This window comes from Medicago sativa, chromosome 1, assembly GCF_051527215.1.
Source record: "Medicago sativa cultivar Bolivia chromosome 1, Bolivia_mono, whole genome shotgun sequence".
NCBI classification, from domain to species: Eukaryota; Viridiplantae; Streptophyta; class Magnoliopsida; order Fabales; family Fabaceae; genus Medicago; species Medicago sativa.
The window spans coordinates 6153810-6168983 of NC_140749.1; the positions used below are offsets into that span (position 1 = coordinate 6153810).

At 34.5% G+C, this 15174-nt stretch overlaps 3 protein-coding genes across 3 annotated transcripts; 2 read left to right on the forward strand and 1 right to left on the reverse strand.

The window, feature by feature from the left end:
- Window positions 1-4263: 4263 nt before the first annotated feature.
- On the forward strand, window positions 4264-7996 carry LOC146952075 (uncharacterized). Its single transcript, XM_085751692.1, has 5 exons — window positions 4264-4358; window positions 4802-6314; window positions 6400-7070; window positions 7166-7481; window positions 7562-7996. Exons 1-5 carry the CDS (start codon window positions 4264-4266, stop codon window positions 7994-7996), a joined length of 3030 nt encoding a protein of 1009 aa, XP_085607818.1.
- A 511-nt stretch (window positions 7997-8507) lies between these two features.
- On the reverse strand, window positions 8508-8858 carry LOC146952076 (uncharacterized). Its single transcript, XM_085752176.1, has one exon. It carries the CDS (start codon window positions 8856-8858, stop codon window positions 8508-8510), a length of 351 nt encoding a protein of 116 aa, XP_085608302.1.
- A 2826-nt stretch (window positions 8859-11684) lies between these two features.
- LOC146952077 (Leucine-rich repeat (LRR) family protein) lies at window positions 11685-13293 on the forward strand. Its single transcript, XM_085757967.1, has one exon. It carries the CDS (start codon window positions 11935-11937, stop codon window positions 13069-13071), a length of 1137 nt encoding a protein of 378 aa, XP_085614093.1. The 5' UTR covers window positions 11685-11934; the 3' UTR covers window positions 13072-13293.
- Window positions 13294-15174: the final 1881 nt, after the last annotated feature.

Consider the following 15174-nt stretch of genomic DNA (forward strand, 5'->3'; position numbering starts at 1 on the left):
GTTTTACACATTAAAACAATCTCAACCGCCAATTCTTGTTCGGATGACCTAGATCTGTTATAAGGTCCTGTTACAACTACAAAAAATCCGATTCAACCAAAAACAAATCTTTGTTTTTAAACTACTGAGAACCAAATTCACATTTTAATCTTTTTTCTTCTTCTTAGAGCTACTTCTCCGTTTAAGATATACAATGTGTCAAAAAATAGCATGATATGCATACCTTTTTTTAGTTATAATTTGAACTTTAATTCGTCTAATTGTGAGAATCTATTATCTGTTGCGAGACTCAACATACATTGATTTTAAGCACTTCGTATTTAGTCTATAGCTTAGCTAACACCTTCAATTGAATAAACTATCATGAAAGTACTTTCACTGTATTTTTTTAATGTATGAAAAATGCAAAACCATTTTTGAGTATATCTTTTGTTGGTAATTTCTTTGATCAATGTAACTAACAAAAGACACATTTAAATATGAAGCTAATTAATGAAACACAAACTTAAAGATCAATCAAACAAACTAAATGTATATTTGAGGATATTTTTGTAATTTTGATAAAGCTAAGGATTTTGACGACAAATACAAGGACCAAAGAGACTTTCACTTGCTATGATTTTGTTTTAGTGAAAATTGATAGGGTGAGTTACTTGTCTCCATTGTTACGATCTAATGGTTTGACTATGAATCACAATGACAAATCCATAAATTTGGATTTGTGAGTGTATTGTTGTATGATTTTTTTATAGGTAGATGAAACGATAATAGTCATTGAAAACTCACACACACAAATAAAAATTGTGATTCAAGAGCACTGTTCTCGATGATTGTATTTGCATTTTCAAGAGCATAGTTAGAGGAGACATCAATATTTGATTCACTTTAGAATTTGGATGATAATTTTCAACCTCGAGTCCAATGCAAGCAACGGTGCTTTCCTCCTTTTTTTTTAAATGCTTTTTGCATTAAAATGATTAAAAAAATAAATTTAAAGTATATATTATGAGATTATTGACATCCACTTTAGACTTTTTATAGGTGCTAGGAATATTTAAAAAATATAGTTAAGTTGTTTAAATAAAGTGTTAAGTAATATAAAATATTAAACGGAGTCGATTTAAACCATCAATAAGAATGTCCAGGAGGTGTATGCTCTAATATATCTCTGTTAATCCTTTTTTTTGTTTTTGTTGAAGGAAGTCAAAAAAAAATTCCTTCATGTGTGTGATTTTGTCGCTACTTTTTTCTTCATATTTTTTTTTAGATTCTCTTACTTTTTGTAGGTATTCTCTCTTCTCTTGTACCTGTTTGATTTATAAACCGATCATGGGATTTGAAAAAATAGATAGCAAGAGCCCTTATTAAACCATAAGACAACTTTTTGTTCAAAATATAAACGATAAAAATACAAAAATAACATTTTTTTTTTATTTCTCTCCAATATAATCATGTCTTGTATTATTCTCTCCCGTCTTATTTTGTCATGTCTTACATAATGTTTTGCGAATCAAACTCACCTTTGGAGTCATTGCATTTTTTTTAATATGTTGTTTCTTTTTTCCTCTCAAACTATCTCTAATCCTCGATGATTTCAACAATCAAAACGCACCATACATCTACAATAATGATGACACACCACCCATACCTACTATGACAGCCTTAATAACAACATGCTACAATAGAATGTTTGTGCATCTGATTCAAACTCTATATAGGCCCTTCACCTCTTTCATACATTCAACATATATAGCTTAAACACATCAACATATATAGCTTAAAAAACATATATAGCTTAAACATATATAGCTTAAACATATATAGCTTAAACACATCAACATCCCGGATCAACCAAAGTTTAGGAAGACTTGCACAGTGGCGGATCTTGAATTTTTTTTCCGGGGGTGCCAAATATTTGAAGAATATATATTAAAGAGTTTCAAAAATTTTACATGATTGAAAACTGGTGTGGTGGTAATGTTGTCATGATTCATGCAAGGGGGTGTTGGTTCGATTCCCACCAGGACAGTTTTTTTTGATAAAATAAGAAAAATTCGCTTAGAAAAATATAAAAAGCAGTGTGCCAGGCAGGGGCGTCCCTGAGGGGGTGCAAACAGCTCAAACGAGCTGGGCCTCCCTCAAGGATGGGCCTCAATTTTTTTTATACCCAGTAGTAATAGTATCTCCAATAAAAAAATAGTATTGCTTTTTAGGCCCCCTTAATATCTCCATTCCAGCAACTTCCATTCCAATCATAGATGGCTGGAAAAAGACTTCTAGGCAATTATCACCAAATTGACCTCTTAATAATCTTACATGTCTAACCTCACCAAATATACAATACGAAGAGTTGATTGATGAATTTGCTTCAGTAAATACACGTAGGAAGTCTCTTTTTGGTGCGAATGAAGACTCTTTTTGAAGGTATTCGCCTAAACTCGTTTTATATTATCTATTGCTCTTTTAAAAAAAATACTTTTGATTTTATCACTGACCTCTTTTCATTCCCTGAGCCGAGCCTCCGAATTCTCAGGGACGGCCCTGGTGCCAGGGATCGATCGAACAGAAAAATATAAAAAGCAGTGTGCCGGGGATCGAACGCGCGACCTTTAACAGAGTGGGGGGACTGCTTAACCGCTGCAACGACATTGAATTAGTGAAATACCATGCATAATATAAAATTTATATAAAAACTGGGGGGTGCAGTGGCACCTGGGGTCTCTAAAGAGATCCGCCCCTGGACTTGCATGATCTGTTTAACCAAAATACGCATGATAAGTTCAGATGATTGATGCTATCTCCACGAGACTTCTATCTAGAATGTTGAAGATCAAATAAAAGCAGAAAAGGCTTCAACTTTTCCTGGACCTAAAAGAAAGTGGAAAAGATAATATTCACAAATGTTGTTGGTTGTCCTTTTTGTTCTTTATCTAGTCACATAATAATAATGTTGCGTATATTTTATAAAGAATTTGATTCCTCACCAAACACTATCACTGTGCTATGGTAAAATCACTGGTGTTCCCCCACAATATGCCCACATTTGGTCGTGTTATAGATTAGAGAATCCTTCAAAGTTTTTTTTAATTATTAAAAAAAAAAAGATGTTCGATTAAATTTTATCTTCTCATGTGATAATATTATTTTTTAGGCAATGAAAAACTACTTTCTTTACACATATAATATTACTTTTTTTTTTTCCTTCTTATAAGTTCCCTCTATTCGAGACGTGTTGGACATAAATATAGATACATCTTCTATCATAGATTCAAATATGAATTTATCACATTGTGAGAGTTTAATATCTCCTACTAGAGTCAACTTTTGTTGACAACAATATCACTATTTAAAACATAACAATTTAATAAAATGTGATCATACATCTTTTATATTCTTGTTTTATCCACAGTAGTGCCAACATTACTTCACCATTATTATCATATATAAAAGAAAATCACACTGATTTTGTATCATTGTCCAATAGTAGCTCATTTTTACAATAATTATCTAAAGAGAGACCGACATAATCCACTCTTTCAACATTAGGATATATCAAATGTATAATTGATGCTTTGAGATAAAAATTATATAATCATATCAAATATATATAGTACTCCCCACTTAGGCTATTTGCCGGTTCAAAAACACCAACAGTGCCTAGTGACAATGCCTGCTTAAATGAATATTATTACGCCGTTAGTTTTTAATTAATCAATTATGTATGCATTGCATTGTTAGATATAATATCTTTTGGCTTAATAGCACTTTTGGCCCCCTATGTTTGCCAAAATTGCGATTAAGGCCCCCTATCTTTGAAAACTACAAAACCGCCCCTTATGTTTCGTTTTCGTTGCAGTTTTGGCCCCCATGGTCATTTTTGACTGGTCCACGCTGACATGGCACTGACATTACTTATGTGAGGTGCCACGTGGCATTTTTTATTATTATTATTTTTTTTTTATTCTTTTTCGTTTTTTTTCCATTTTTTTTTATGAAAAAATAAAAATAAAAAAACAGAAAAGGACAGGGTCACGTGAGGCATTCAGATGAAAGTTAGCACTTGGAAATTTTGGCCCCCTATCTTTCATTTTCTCACCAATCTTCTCCACAATCTATCTTCTCCCCAGCAATACGATTGATGCAAAAAATCAGAGACTGTGACTTCGTTTTACGGTTTGAGCTGCTATTTTTGGTTCCATTGTTCGATTGTAGGAGTATTCTGCATCTAGGGATCTAGGGTTTGTGTGACTGTTTTCGGAGAAGATGAAGTGGGTGGATAAAGGCGTGAATGGAAAGAACACTGGGGAAAACTCTGCACGTCGACAAGATAAGGAGACTCCTGACAAGAATGGCTCAAAGTAAGATTCGTTTTTGTCTTGGCTTTTGTCTTTGCTTGAATCTAGGGTTGTCTTTTTGTGTCTTTTTTGTTTGGTGTGTGATGTCTGTTTTCTGTTGCATATAATACTGCAAGTAGGGTACTTTGTTTGTTGTGTCATGTCTTTTTTGGCTTGATTTGTATAAAATAGTTTAACTTTGAATAGGATCTGTATGTTGCATATAATAGTGTAAGTAGATTGCTTTGTTTGTTGTGTCATGTCTTCATTGGTTGATTTGTACATATACTGTAAACATACTTTGTACAAATACTGTCAACATACTTTGTACAAATACTGTCAACATACTTTGTACATATACATTGTATGAATACTCTTGTACACATATGGTTGGTGAGGGTATTGAATACAATAATAAAGTCATTGAAGGACCTTTTTTAACTTAGCTACTATTATATTGCTTGTAGGGCTAATGAGAACCAGTCACTAAAGATAAGGTTTAGATACAATGGTTACTTTAGTGGGGATCCTAACTTTGAATACAAAAGGGGTGATACTTATGACTATGGGGGCACGTGGGACTTAACTGCAGTTAACCTAATTAATTTAGACAAGCTGGTGAGAGAGATAGGTGTAAAGGGGGACTATACTGTCTGGTATCCTGTGGCTGGAGGAGAACTGAAAGATGGTCTTAGATGTATCAAAACTGGTGGGGATGTTGACAGGTTTTTAAATGACTATAAGGCTGAGGAGAGTGTAACTTTTTACTTGGAGCATCTTGATATAGAAGAACTTGATTCAAGATATGCGGATGAGGAGCATTCATATTCCCCTTTTGAATCTGATAGTGAATCAGATCCTGAGTTTGTAGCTGCTGAGGCTGAGGGTGATGAGTCTGAAAGAGATAGTGATGATGGGGTGTCTCTGGTTGACAGTGACTATGAGGAGGGCTTTGACTGGACAGATGTGCTGCCTGACCAAGTGATAAATCCTGAACCTGTGGTTAATAATGTTCTAAGTTTGGTGGCTTTTGATAGTTCAAACAATCCTCTTGCAACAAGGCTTGAAGATTTTAATGATGAAAATGGAGATTCAGATGATTTATCTAGCATATGCTCTTCAGATGAGGATACTGGTCGTGGTAAGCAAAAATTACATAGGTTCAAATTAGGTGATGAAATTACTTTTGTGAAGGGACAAGTATTCTCTAGTGTTGAACTAATTAGGACATCTGTGAGAGAGTTTGCATTGCAAGTGAAAAAAAATGTTTACATTAAGAAAAATGAGAGTAAGAGGATTGTGGCCAAGTGTGATGACAATTGTCCATTCTACATGAGATTTAGCAAAGCTGCAGGGAAAACATACTTTGTTTTGGTTACTTACCACCCTGATCATAAGTGTCACTACAGTGGGAGAAGAAGATTGATTAGAACAAAATTGTTGGCTCAGAAGTTGGTACCACTCTTGAAACACACACCTCATCTGAGGATAAAGGCATTGAGGGATTATTGCAAAGAAAGGTGGGGAGTGATGTTAAGTACCTATCAGTTATGTAGGGCTAAGAAGAGGTCTTTGGAGTTTATACATGGTGCCATAAATGAGCAATATGCGCATCTGAGAAACTATGCTGAGGAGTTGATGAGGAGCAATCCTGGTAGCACTGTTTTGATTAAGTGTGCAGATAGTGATGCAGGTCCAATTTTTAAAAGAATTTATGTGTGTTTCTATGCATGCAAGAGGGCTTTTGCAACTACTTGTAGACCATTAATTGGTCTGGATGGGTGTTTTCTGAAAGGAAGAGATGGAGGACACTTATTAGCAGCAATTGGGAAAGATGGCAACAATCAAATGTTACCAATTGCATTTGCAGTAGTGGAAGCTGAAACAAAGGAAGTTTGGGATTGGTTTCTTGAACTGTTATTGGGTGACTTGAATGGGATTGCTAACAAAAAATGGTCTTTCATATCAGACCAGCAAAAGGTATGCAATTGTTATTAGATAATAGTTGTTATTTATAAATGTCTTATTGTTTAATTATGTTTTAATGATGTGTTATTTTCTGAAGGGACTGGTGAACACAATTGCATCAATTCCTGATACTCATGAGCACAGATTATGTGTAAAGCACCTATATGGGAACTTTAAGAAGAGACATGCAGGGGAGCATTTGAAGGAAGCAATGTGGAAGGCAGCTAGATGTACTACAATGCCTGAATTTAACAAGGCAATGGATGATTTGAAGAAAATGGATGAAGCTGCTTGGAAGGAGATGAGTGAGCATGCACCAGGTACTTGGTCAAGGGTTGGGTTCAGCACATACACTTGTTGTGATCTACAAGTAAACAACATGTGTGAGGCATTTAATAGTGCAATTGTTGATTTAAGAGAGCAAGCTGTTATATCCCTTGTTGATGGGCTAAAAATTTACATCACAAATAGGATAGTAAGACTTAGAGATAATATGCTGAGGTATAATGGTGAAATTTGTCCCATGATTAACAAGCTGTTGGATAAGAGTAAGAAAGAAGCTGAGGGCTGGTCTCCAACTTGGAGTGGAGATAGGGGGTATGCTAGATTTACAGCTTACAATGGCACTGACTCATATGCTGTGAATCTTGGAGAAAATTCATGTGCTTGCAGGAGATGGGATTTAACTGGCATACCATGTCCTCATGCAATTGCTTGCATCTGGTATAACCATAAAAATCCAGATGACTATGTGGCTCATTGGTACAGGTTAGTAAACTTACTGTCTAAGCATTTATGTTTTGTTTAGTTTACTTCATAAAACACATTACAAACATCTTACAACTCATGTTGAAAATATATAGGAAATCAACTTTTTTGGACACCTATGACAACCTCATACTACCATCCAATGGACCAAAATTATGGCCTCAAGTTGACCTTCCACCTATCTTGCCACCATATGTTAGAAGGGCACCAGGTAGGCCCAAAAAACTAAGAAAGAAAGGTAATGATGAGAAGGTCAAAAACTCTCAAGCTGGTGCAAGTGGTAGTAACTCTGCCCCCAAAAGAAACCAAAACACTATCAAGTGTGGAAGGTGTCATCAGCTTGGTCATAATGCTAGAACATGCTATGGCAAACAAGCTGGTGACAGGATGATTGCAGCAGGGGGGAATCAGGTACAATACAAACTGTAATGTGTTATATTTTTTTTGTTTATAAGTTAATATGAATTTAACTTGCCTTCTGCCTATGTCAGACCAATACAACTGTTCAGCAACCTGATGCTCCACCTGCAACCAAGAAGAAAGGGCCAACCAAGAAGAAAGGGGCTGCAAGCACCACTGGAGCAAGGGCTGCAAGCACTACTGGACCACCAGCAGGGGCTGCAATCACTACTGGACCACCAGCTGCAAGCACCACTGGAGCAGGGGCTGCAAGCACTAATGGACCACCAGCTGCAAGCAACTCTGTCTCAGCTGCAAGCAACTCTGTCCCAGCTGCAAGCAACTCTGTCCCCAGAAAGAAAATTGTGAGAACCTCTATGCTAAGCAAATCTGTGCCCATGGTGAAGCCACATATAGTGGGAGAAAACATTGTGATGGTTCCTAAGAAGTGCATGACAGTTGGTATGAAGAGAAAACCTGATGACATGGAGCCTCTTGGAACACAGCAGTCAGTCAACAAGAAGTAATGCCACCTATTTGATATGCCTGATGGAGACTTATTATATATATTTTGGGTTGTAATGCAATTTAAGTACTCTTTTGTTGGCATTTTATTTTGGGTTGTAATAGTTAAGTTTTCAAACTTGGTCATGTGTTATTTTGGAACCTTTGGAACACATTAGTTCAAGCTATGTCTTATTTCAGAACCTATTAGCATTCAAACATAAGTTGGTTGTAAATTAAGTCTTCTTTTGGATATGCTATGTTATTTTGGAACCTTTGGAACACATTACTTTTAGTGTATGTTATGTGTTATATTTTGTCCTCCATATCAAGATGTTCATCATTCTTTCATTAGCTTGTATATGTTCTTAACCAAAAACATTTTTCAATAATTTGCCAACATCATTGGTTACAAACATTTTCATTCACTAGATCAAAGGTTACAAACATACTAGATCAAAGGTTACAAACATTCAATATAATTCACCTTCTTACAACATTAAACAACTTAAAAACATAACATCAAAACAACATTCAACCTTGTTTCATAGCTAAACCTAAAGCTAAAAGGACAAAGATGAACAACATAATTCCTAGCACAGCAATGACAATTACAAATCTCTTTTCTTTCTTCTTCAATTCATCATTCTTCCTCAATAGCATTCGAATTATTTTCTTCTGCCTATCAGGTACCTCAGGATCATACCACCTAAAAAAATTGCATTTTCTTCTGACAAAGTACCTCCCACAGCCATGAAACCTCCTCCCTGGATTCTCATCAGTCCAAGAAGTCACCAATGGTGAATCAACACCACAATGACAAACCAACCTACTTCTGTGCTTCAATGTTGATCCACTAACCGATGAGGATGAATATTCTACCATTTTTTGTTTCCGGTCAAAAACTCAGCTTCTTATGCAGGTATGCGACAACCAAGAACAAACAGATGAGGAAGAAGAAGAATAAAGAAGAAAACAAGGAGGACGATCGGAGAAGAAGAAGGACGAAATCGAATTCTTAGAAGAAGAAGAACAACAAGGAAATTGATTTTGCAGATTTGGGAAATTGGGGGTTTTAAAACCCTAGTTTATGACCGTTGAAGAAGGCCTCACGTGACCCTGTCCTTTTCTGTTTTTTTATTTTTATTTTTTCATAAAAAAAAAATGGAAAAAAAACGAAAAAGAATAAAAAAAAAAATAATAATAATAAAAAATGCCACGTGGCACCTCACATAAGTAATGTCAGCGCCATGTCAGCGTGGACCAGTCAAAAATGACCATGGGGGCCAAAACTGCAACGAAAACGAAACATAAGGGGCGGTTTTGTAGTTTTCAAAGATAGGGGGCCTTAATCGCAATTTTGGCAAACATAGGGGGCCAAAAGTGCTATTAAGCCATATCTTTTTGAGCTGGAAAGCCATGCCTGGCTGCAGTGCAGTCACTGAATAACCAATTATCATTACTAATTTCTTCCACGTTATGGGAGTAGTTGAGCAATTTGTGTTCCCCTCTTCTTTTTACTTTTTAGTTTTGTCAAATGAACAGAATGTTGTCTGATTTATGCCTAATCAATCAGTGTCATTGTCAAGGATATATACAAAAATCATACGTAGTTATGTATCAATAGATGTTAAATTTATTTATTTAGAAGACACCCGCGAATAATATTGTAATTTCATTAATTTGTCTTCACCACACTTGCAAAGTTTAGTTTAACTCAGCTTATTATTTGTGATTAGGTTAGCAACACATTAATTTACATATGAAAGAAATGTGACAATGTATTTTGTGCAGCTCACTGTCCTGATAGTGATAATTGTCTGAAACTAACCTAAAAGATTCAATTTTTACGAGAAATACAATTCGGACTCTCGAAAATATTACTTAATCAAATTGAATAAGTATCTTCATGTAATCAAACAATTTAGATGTGTGCTGTATAATATCTTAAATGAATATTTTTTAAATGAGGTAAAAACAAAAAGACATCATTTTATCTGACGCAGAACAGAAGCAAAGGTTAGCAAGCACTAAACCTAAAAGAAAAACAGACAGGTTGCAAACGACAAACCTATTAAATAAGTGTTTTCGGAATCCACCAGTATTGAGAGAAAATCTCGAATAATTTTATTGAATGAAAATAATTGCCTTTTAGGCTGCATAATGTTCTGTTTAAATAGCAAAAGAAATAACAACCCCGTGGGTCGAAATAAAACGAAACGAAATAATAAAAGAAAGTTTTAGAAATTGCTAAAATATTAAAAGGCGGTTTCGGGCCTTCAGATGACCTCGAATGACTAAAATAACCCTTACATCATGGCAAAGCGATGAGTTTTGCTCGTGAGGTCCGGGGCTTTCCGAAAAGATATAATTAGGGTCAAACGGACACCGGATGCAAAATCTGCACCATTCCGACTGAACCTTTCTTGCGCGCCACTTCTTCCTCGATTCGTGCTGCTAACTTGTCTACATCATTATCATGTATTTTTAAGAAAATATTTGAAAATGAATCTGTTATACTTGTTTATGTTTAAGATATTCATATTATCAGAACGAACTCCTGAAGAACTTAAAAAATCTGATAGTTTAAAGAAAGTTTGAAATGAAATATATATAAGAATATAAAAATCTCTTTGAGATTACAAATTGAACATTTGAATAATGAAATATTTGTGAATCATAAACCTTATACAACAAATATGCGAAAATGAATCAAAGATCCTTTTATACACCGAGAGCATGATGAATAAATAATTGATCAAGATATTATGATATAGTGTGCCAGAAATAAGAATTGTTTTGAGGGGATTGATGTTGATGTGGATGCCACTGTTCAAAAGGCACAAAGATCTATTGTGAATTTTAAGAGTGCTAGTACGGTGTTGATGGAGACACTAAGTGGAGGTCCAATTTTGCCAATATCTGATGTTCATTGGACACCTCCTTTTAATGGTTTCTATAAGCTTAATGTTGATGCAGCAGGTCTGATAGAGGGTGATAAGTGGGGTATTGGTGTTGTGGTGAGAGATAATGAAGGTGTTGTCGTTGGTGCTAGTTCATGGCAAGTCTTTTCATTACCAGATTCAGAGGTTGCAGAAGCTTTAGCTATGCGGAAGGGTTTGGAATTTGCAAAAGACATGTCTTTTTTGAATCTTATAGCATAATCAGATGATTCTAATGTGGTTTTAGCGTTGAATGCTCACGAACAATCTCTCAACTATGTTGACTCAATTATTCGAGATTGTATTAATTTTAAGGGTAGTTTTCGTAGTTTAAATTTTTCGCATGTTAAGCGTGAAGCCAATCAATCTGCTCATTATTTAGCAAAATATGCTCTTAAGAATTTAGATTGGATATGGATTGAAGAAACTCCGCCTTGTATTTCTGCAGTCTTGTCATTTGATTTATTGCCAGACTTTTGTTAATGAATTTGTCTTTAACGTTCAAAAAAAAATATTATGATATATCATTTGTCCTCAATTACTCAATATATAACCAAGATATAATATGTCACCTATACAAAGACATTGAAATGAAGTCATTTATATGTTTTAAGGTTATTTGTTTATATATGATCGTACAAATACACCACCAAGTGATATTCTTTGTCTCTATGATGATTGTCAATATTAACTAACAGTTTACAGAAGATTTCATCCATGAAAAATACTATTATATAATATCATGTCCACAGTCCAATATGACGTGCATGTGACGAAACCACAAAGTAGTGCAAATGTGCAATAGCTATAGTTTTTATATATAACCATAAACTATGTGTATATCACTTCTTTGGACTACTATCCACCCAATAACCAATCATTTTGCTTATATGCATACAAAAATAAAAAGCAACTTGAAAGTTGGCATAATTAACAAACTGCACTTCTTTCTGCCTACTAATTGTGCTAGTGTTAATTAGTGTTACCTTTGAATCAATAGAAAGAAGAAGAGAAAAAAAATGATGAGTAGCATCTTTGCAAAATTATTGTTCTCAACTTTGTGCATGCTCTTTGTGTTCAAAGCAGAATCTTTGGTATTTGCAGACCAAAGACTTGCTATAGTGTATCCAGTGATACAAAAATTCAAGTCCTTGATTACTTCAGATCCATTAGGTGTTACAAAATCATGGGTAGGTTCTGATATATGCAACTACAAAGGATTCTACTGTGATCATCCACCAGATAACAATTCTGCTATTGCTTTAGCTTCAATTGATTTCAATGGTTTTCAACTAAGTGCTTCTACACTTAATGGTTTTATTGATAAACTTCCTGATATTGCTCTTTTTCATGCAAATTCCAACAATTTCATTGGCACAATCACTTCTCAAATTTCTAAACTTCCTTATCTTTATGAGCTTGATTTAAGTAATAACAAATTTTCTGGTCCTTTTCCTATGGCTGTTCTAGGCATGAACACTTTAACATTCTTGGATATAAGGTTCAATTCTTTCTCTGGTGGGGTCCCACAACAGATATTCACACAAAACCTTGAAGTACTTTTTATCAATAACAATCTCTTGACACAAAACTTGCCTGATAATTTAGCATCAAGTTCAATTTTTCTACTCACTTTGGCTAACAATAAATTCATCGGTTCAATACCGAGAAATCTTCCAAAAGCTTTGTCGAGTTTATCCGAGGTGGTTTTACTAAACAATGAGTTAACAGGTTGTTTACCTCATGAAATTGGTTATTTTCAAGAGGCAATAGTTTTTGATGTTGGAAATAATCAACTTACTGGTCCTTTACCAATGTCTCTTAGTTGTCTTGAGAAAGTTGAGGTTGTTAATTTGGCTGGTAACATGTTTTATGGAATGGTGCCTGATTTCGTTTGTGCAGGGTTGCAGAATTTGGTGAATTTTTCTTTGTCAGATAACTATTTTACACATGTGGGACCTTTTTGTAGGATGTTGATTCAAAGAGGTGTTCTTGATGTTGGGAAAAATTGTATTCATGATCTTCCTTTTCAGAGATCAGTGATTGAGTGTGCTGATTTCTTTGCACAGCCAAAGATTTGTCCATTTACTTGGTTTCATGGTTTTTATCCTTGTAATTTTCCATTTAAAAAATCATCAGTTTCTTCTATTCCTTAGATGTAAAATTTTCCTTCACATTACTTTTGTGTTGCAATTCTTTATCTTTTTTTTTGGATCATGAGTAATGTATAATAATTGTGTTGAACATTTTCTATTTGGTTCTACATTTCTTCATGTCAATGTATGCAAATGATAATTACTTCAAAGTCATTTATCATTTCTATCATGAATTATTTTACCAATAGTGTGTTTTTGGAATGCATGTCACGTTCTGTATTACATTTTGGAATGACTTCTCAGGCCCCCCTTTTTTCTCTTCATATATACCATTTACTATCTTGCCAAGGGCAAAGATTAAAACTCTTAGTTATTTGAGACTTAAATGAGAGAGAAACTCCCTCCAAGGTTATGTTTGGGAGTTTATGAGGAGTCGGGAGGAGAGAATTTTGGCAAAAAAAAAAAATGAAAGAATGATAGTCCTTCAATCAGAACAAAGAGTTTATTTTTCTTCATAATAGTAAATTCATCAAATTGAATTGTATTTTTGTGCTAAACAAGTATTTTCCATTAGGCATGGTGTGATTTTTTTACTATTAATTAACGAAATGAGTATATATTTTGCATTAGGCATGGGATGATTTTTAAGGAATTAACAACCACTTTCGTCCCTAAAAGTGACATGCATTGTCGCAATAATCCCCGAATGAATTTAAAACATTTAAAACTCCTTGAATCACTTTTCAATTAATCGGTTTAGTCCTTAATGTTAATTGGTGTTTGTTAGTTGTGATGATATGTCACATTTTTTACTCAGCAGCCGCATATGTGGCACAATTTCTTCACCATATTCTTATCCATGCTATCAAGGACCTAAGTGACAAACTAACATTAGCACATACTCTCAATGTACTTCACCAATGTTACTTTGAAGTCCAAATGCATAAAGCACAATCTCCAACAACTTCTGCCTTAGGAGAATTTGTTCAATACCATCACAAAAGGCATTACAAATAACTGAACACTTGACACTGCATTAAAAGTAATCAAAGACATTCGATCCAAATGGAGTCTCAAAACATGTCCTTGTTGGTATGAAGAATGGCCTAGAATTCCTCTTGACAAATGAGAAAACAATGAGCTTTCCAACTCATTTGAATGAAAATAAATCATCGTAAACAAATCTCTCTTCTGTTCTTTTCATGCACCAAAACTCTCTTGTTTTATTCAACACAATAACCTAAAAGGATCACCAATAAGAGTATCTACCCTCCAAGAATCTACAACTCATTTTGAACCTTTCCCTCTGTCGGCAAAGACAATGAGTCCAAGCACTTGATGACAATCCCTTCTAAATATGGATTACAATGCTTCCATTGCACATCGAAATCGATCTTTTGGCCGTAATAACGGTGGTAGTCTGGTAGATGATCTGAAATACAAGAGACTAAATAGAACTATTAAGATCAACTTTCCATCTTATAATATGTTTTATTTAGCTTTTCAATTTGGTCCTTGTGAACATGGAATTGAAATTTGAATGCAGAATTGTCACATAAGCAAAACAAATATGACAACTCAACAAAAGCAAACGGAAAAATGAACCGTATTTCACGGCAGGGATGAAATTGTTTAACGGAAGTTAGACTCGAGGAGTTTAAAATGTTTTTAATTAATTCATTCGGGAATCATTGTGACACCGCGTGTCACTTTCAAGGACTAAAATGGCTGTTTACTCTGTTCTAATGTATTAACCAAATGTTCTATGTAATGACTACATGGTTGTGAATGTTAGCAAATATGGAACGAGGTTCAACTTGCCTTAGTTGGGCTTTGGATTAAAAGCTAACTATCATATTACAAACAAATTGCTATTACTATACAACAATTAACATGAATGTATATATACTTCAAGTTTACAAAGAAAAGGTGCATGGACATTGGACAACCTTCAATGAGGAGAATCTAAAATTCACAAAATAATGAGCTTTTCAAAAGTACATGGTCTAAAATCTGTGTTATTGCAAGGATAAGCACAAAGTCACTTTTTACTTTCTATTTGTCTTAGCTGCTACACTATACAAAAAAGGGCTCTTACTTTTTTCATCACTTGATCATCTATGCTCATATAGACATAGTTGATAACCTATTTGGTTAAGAGGC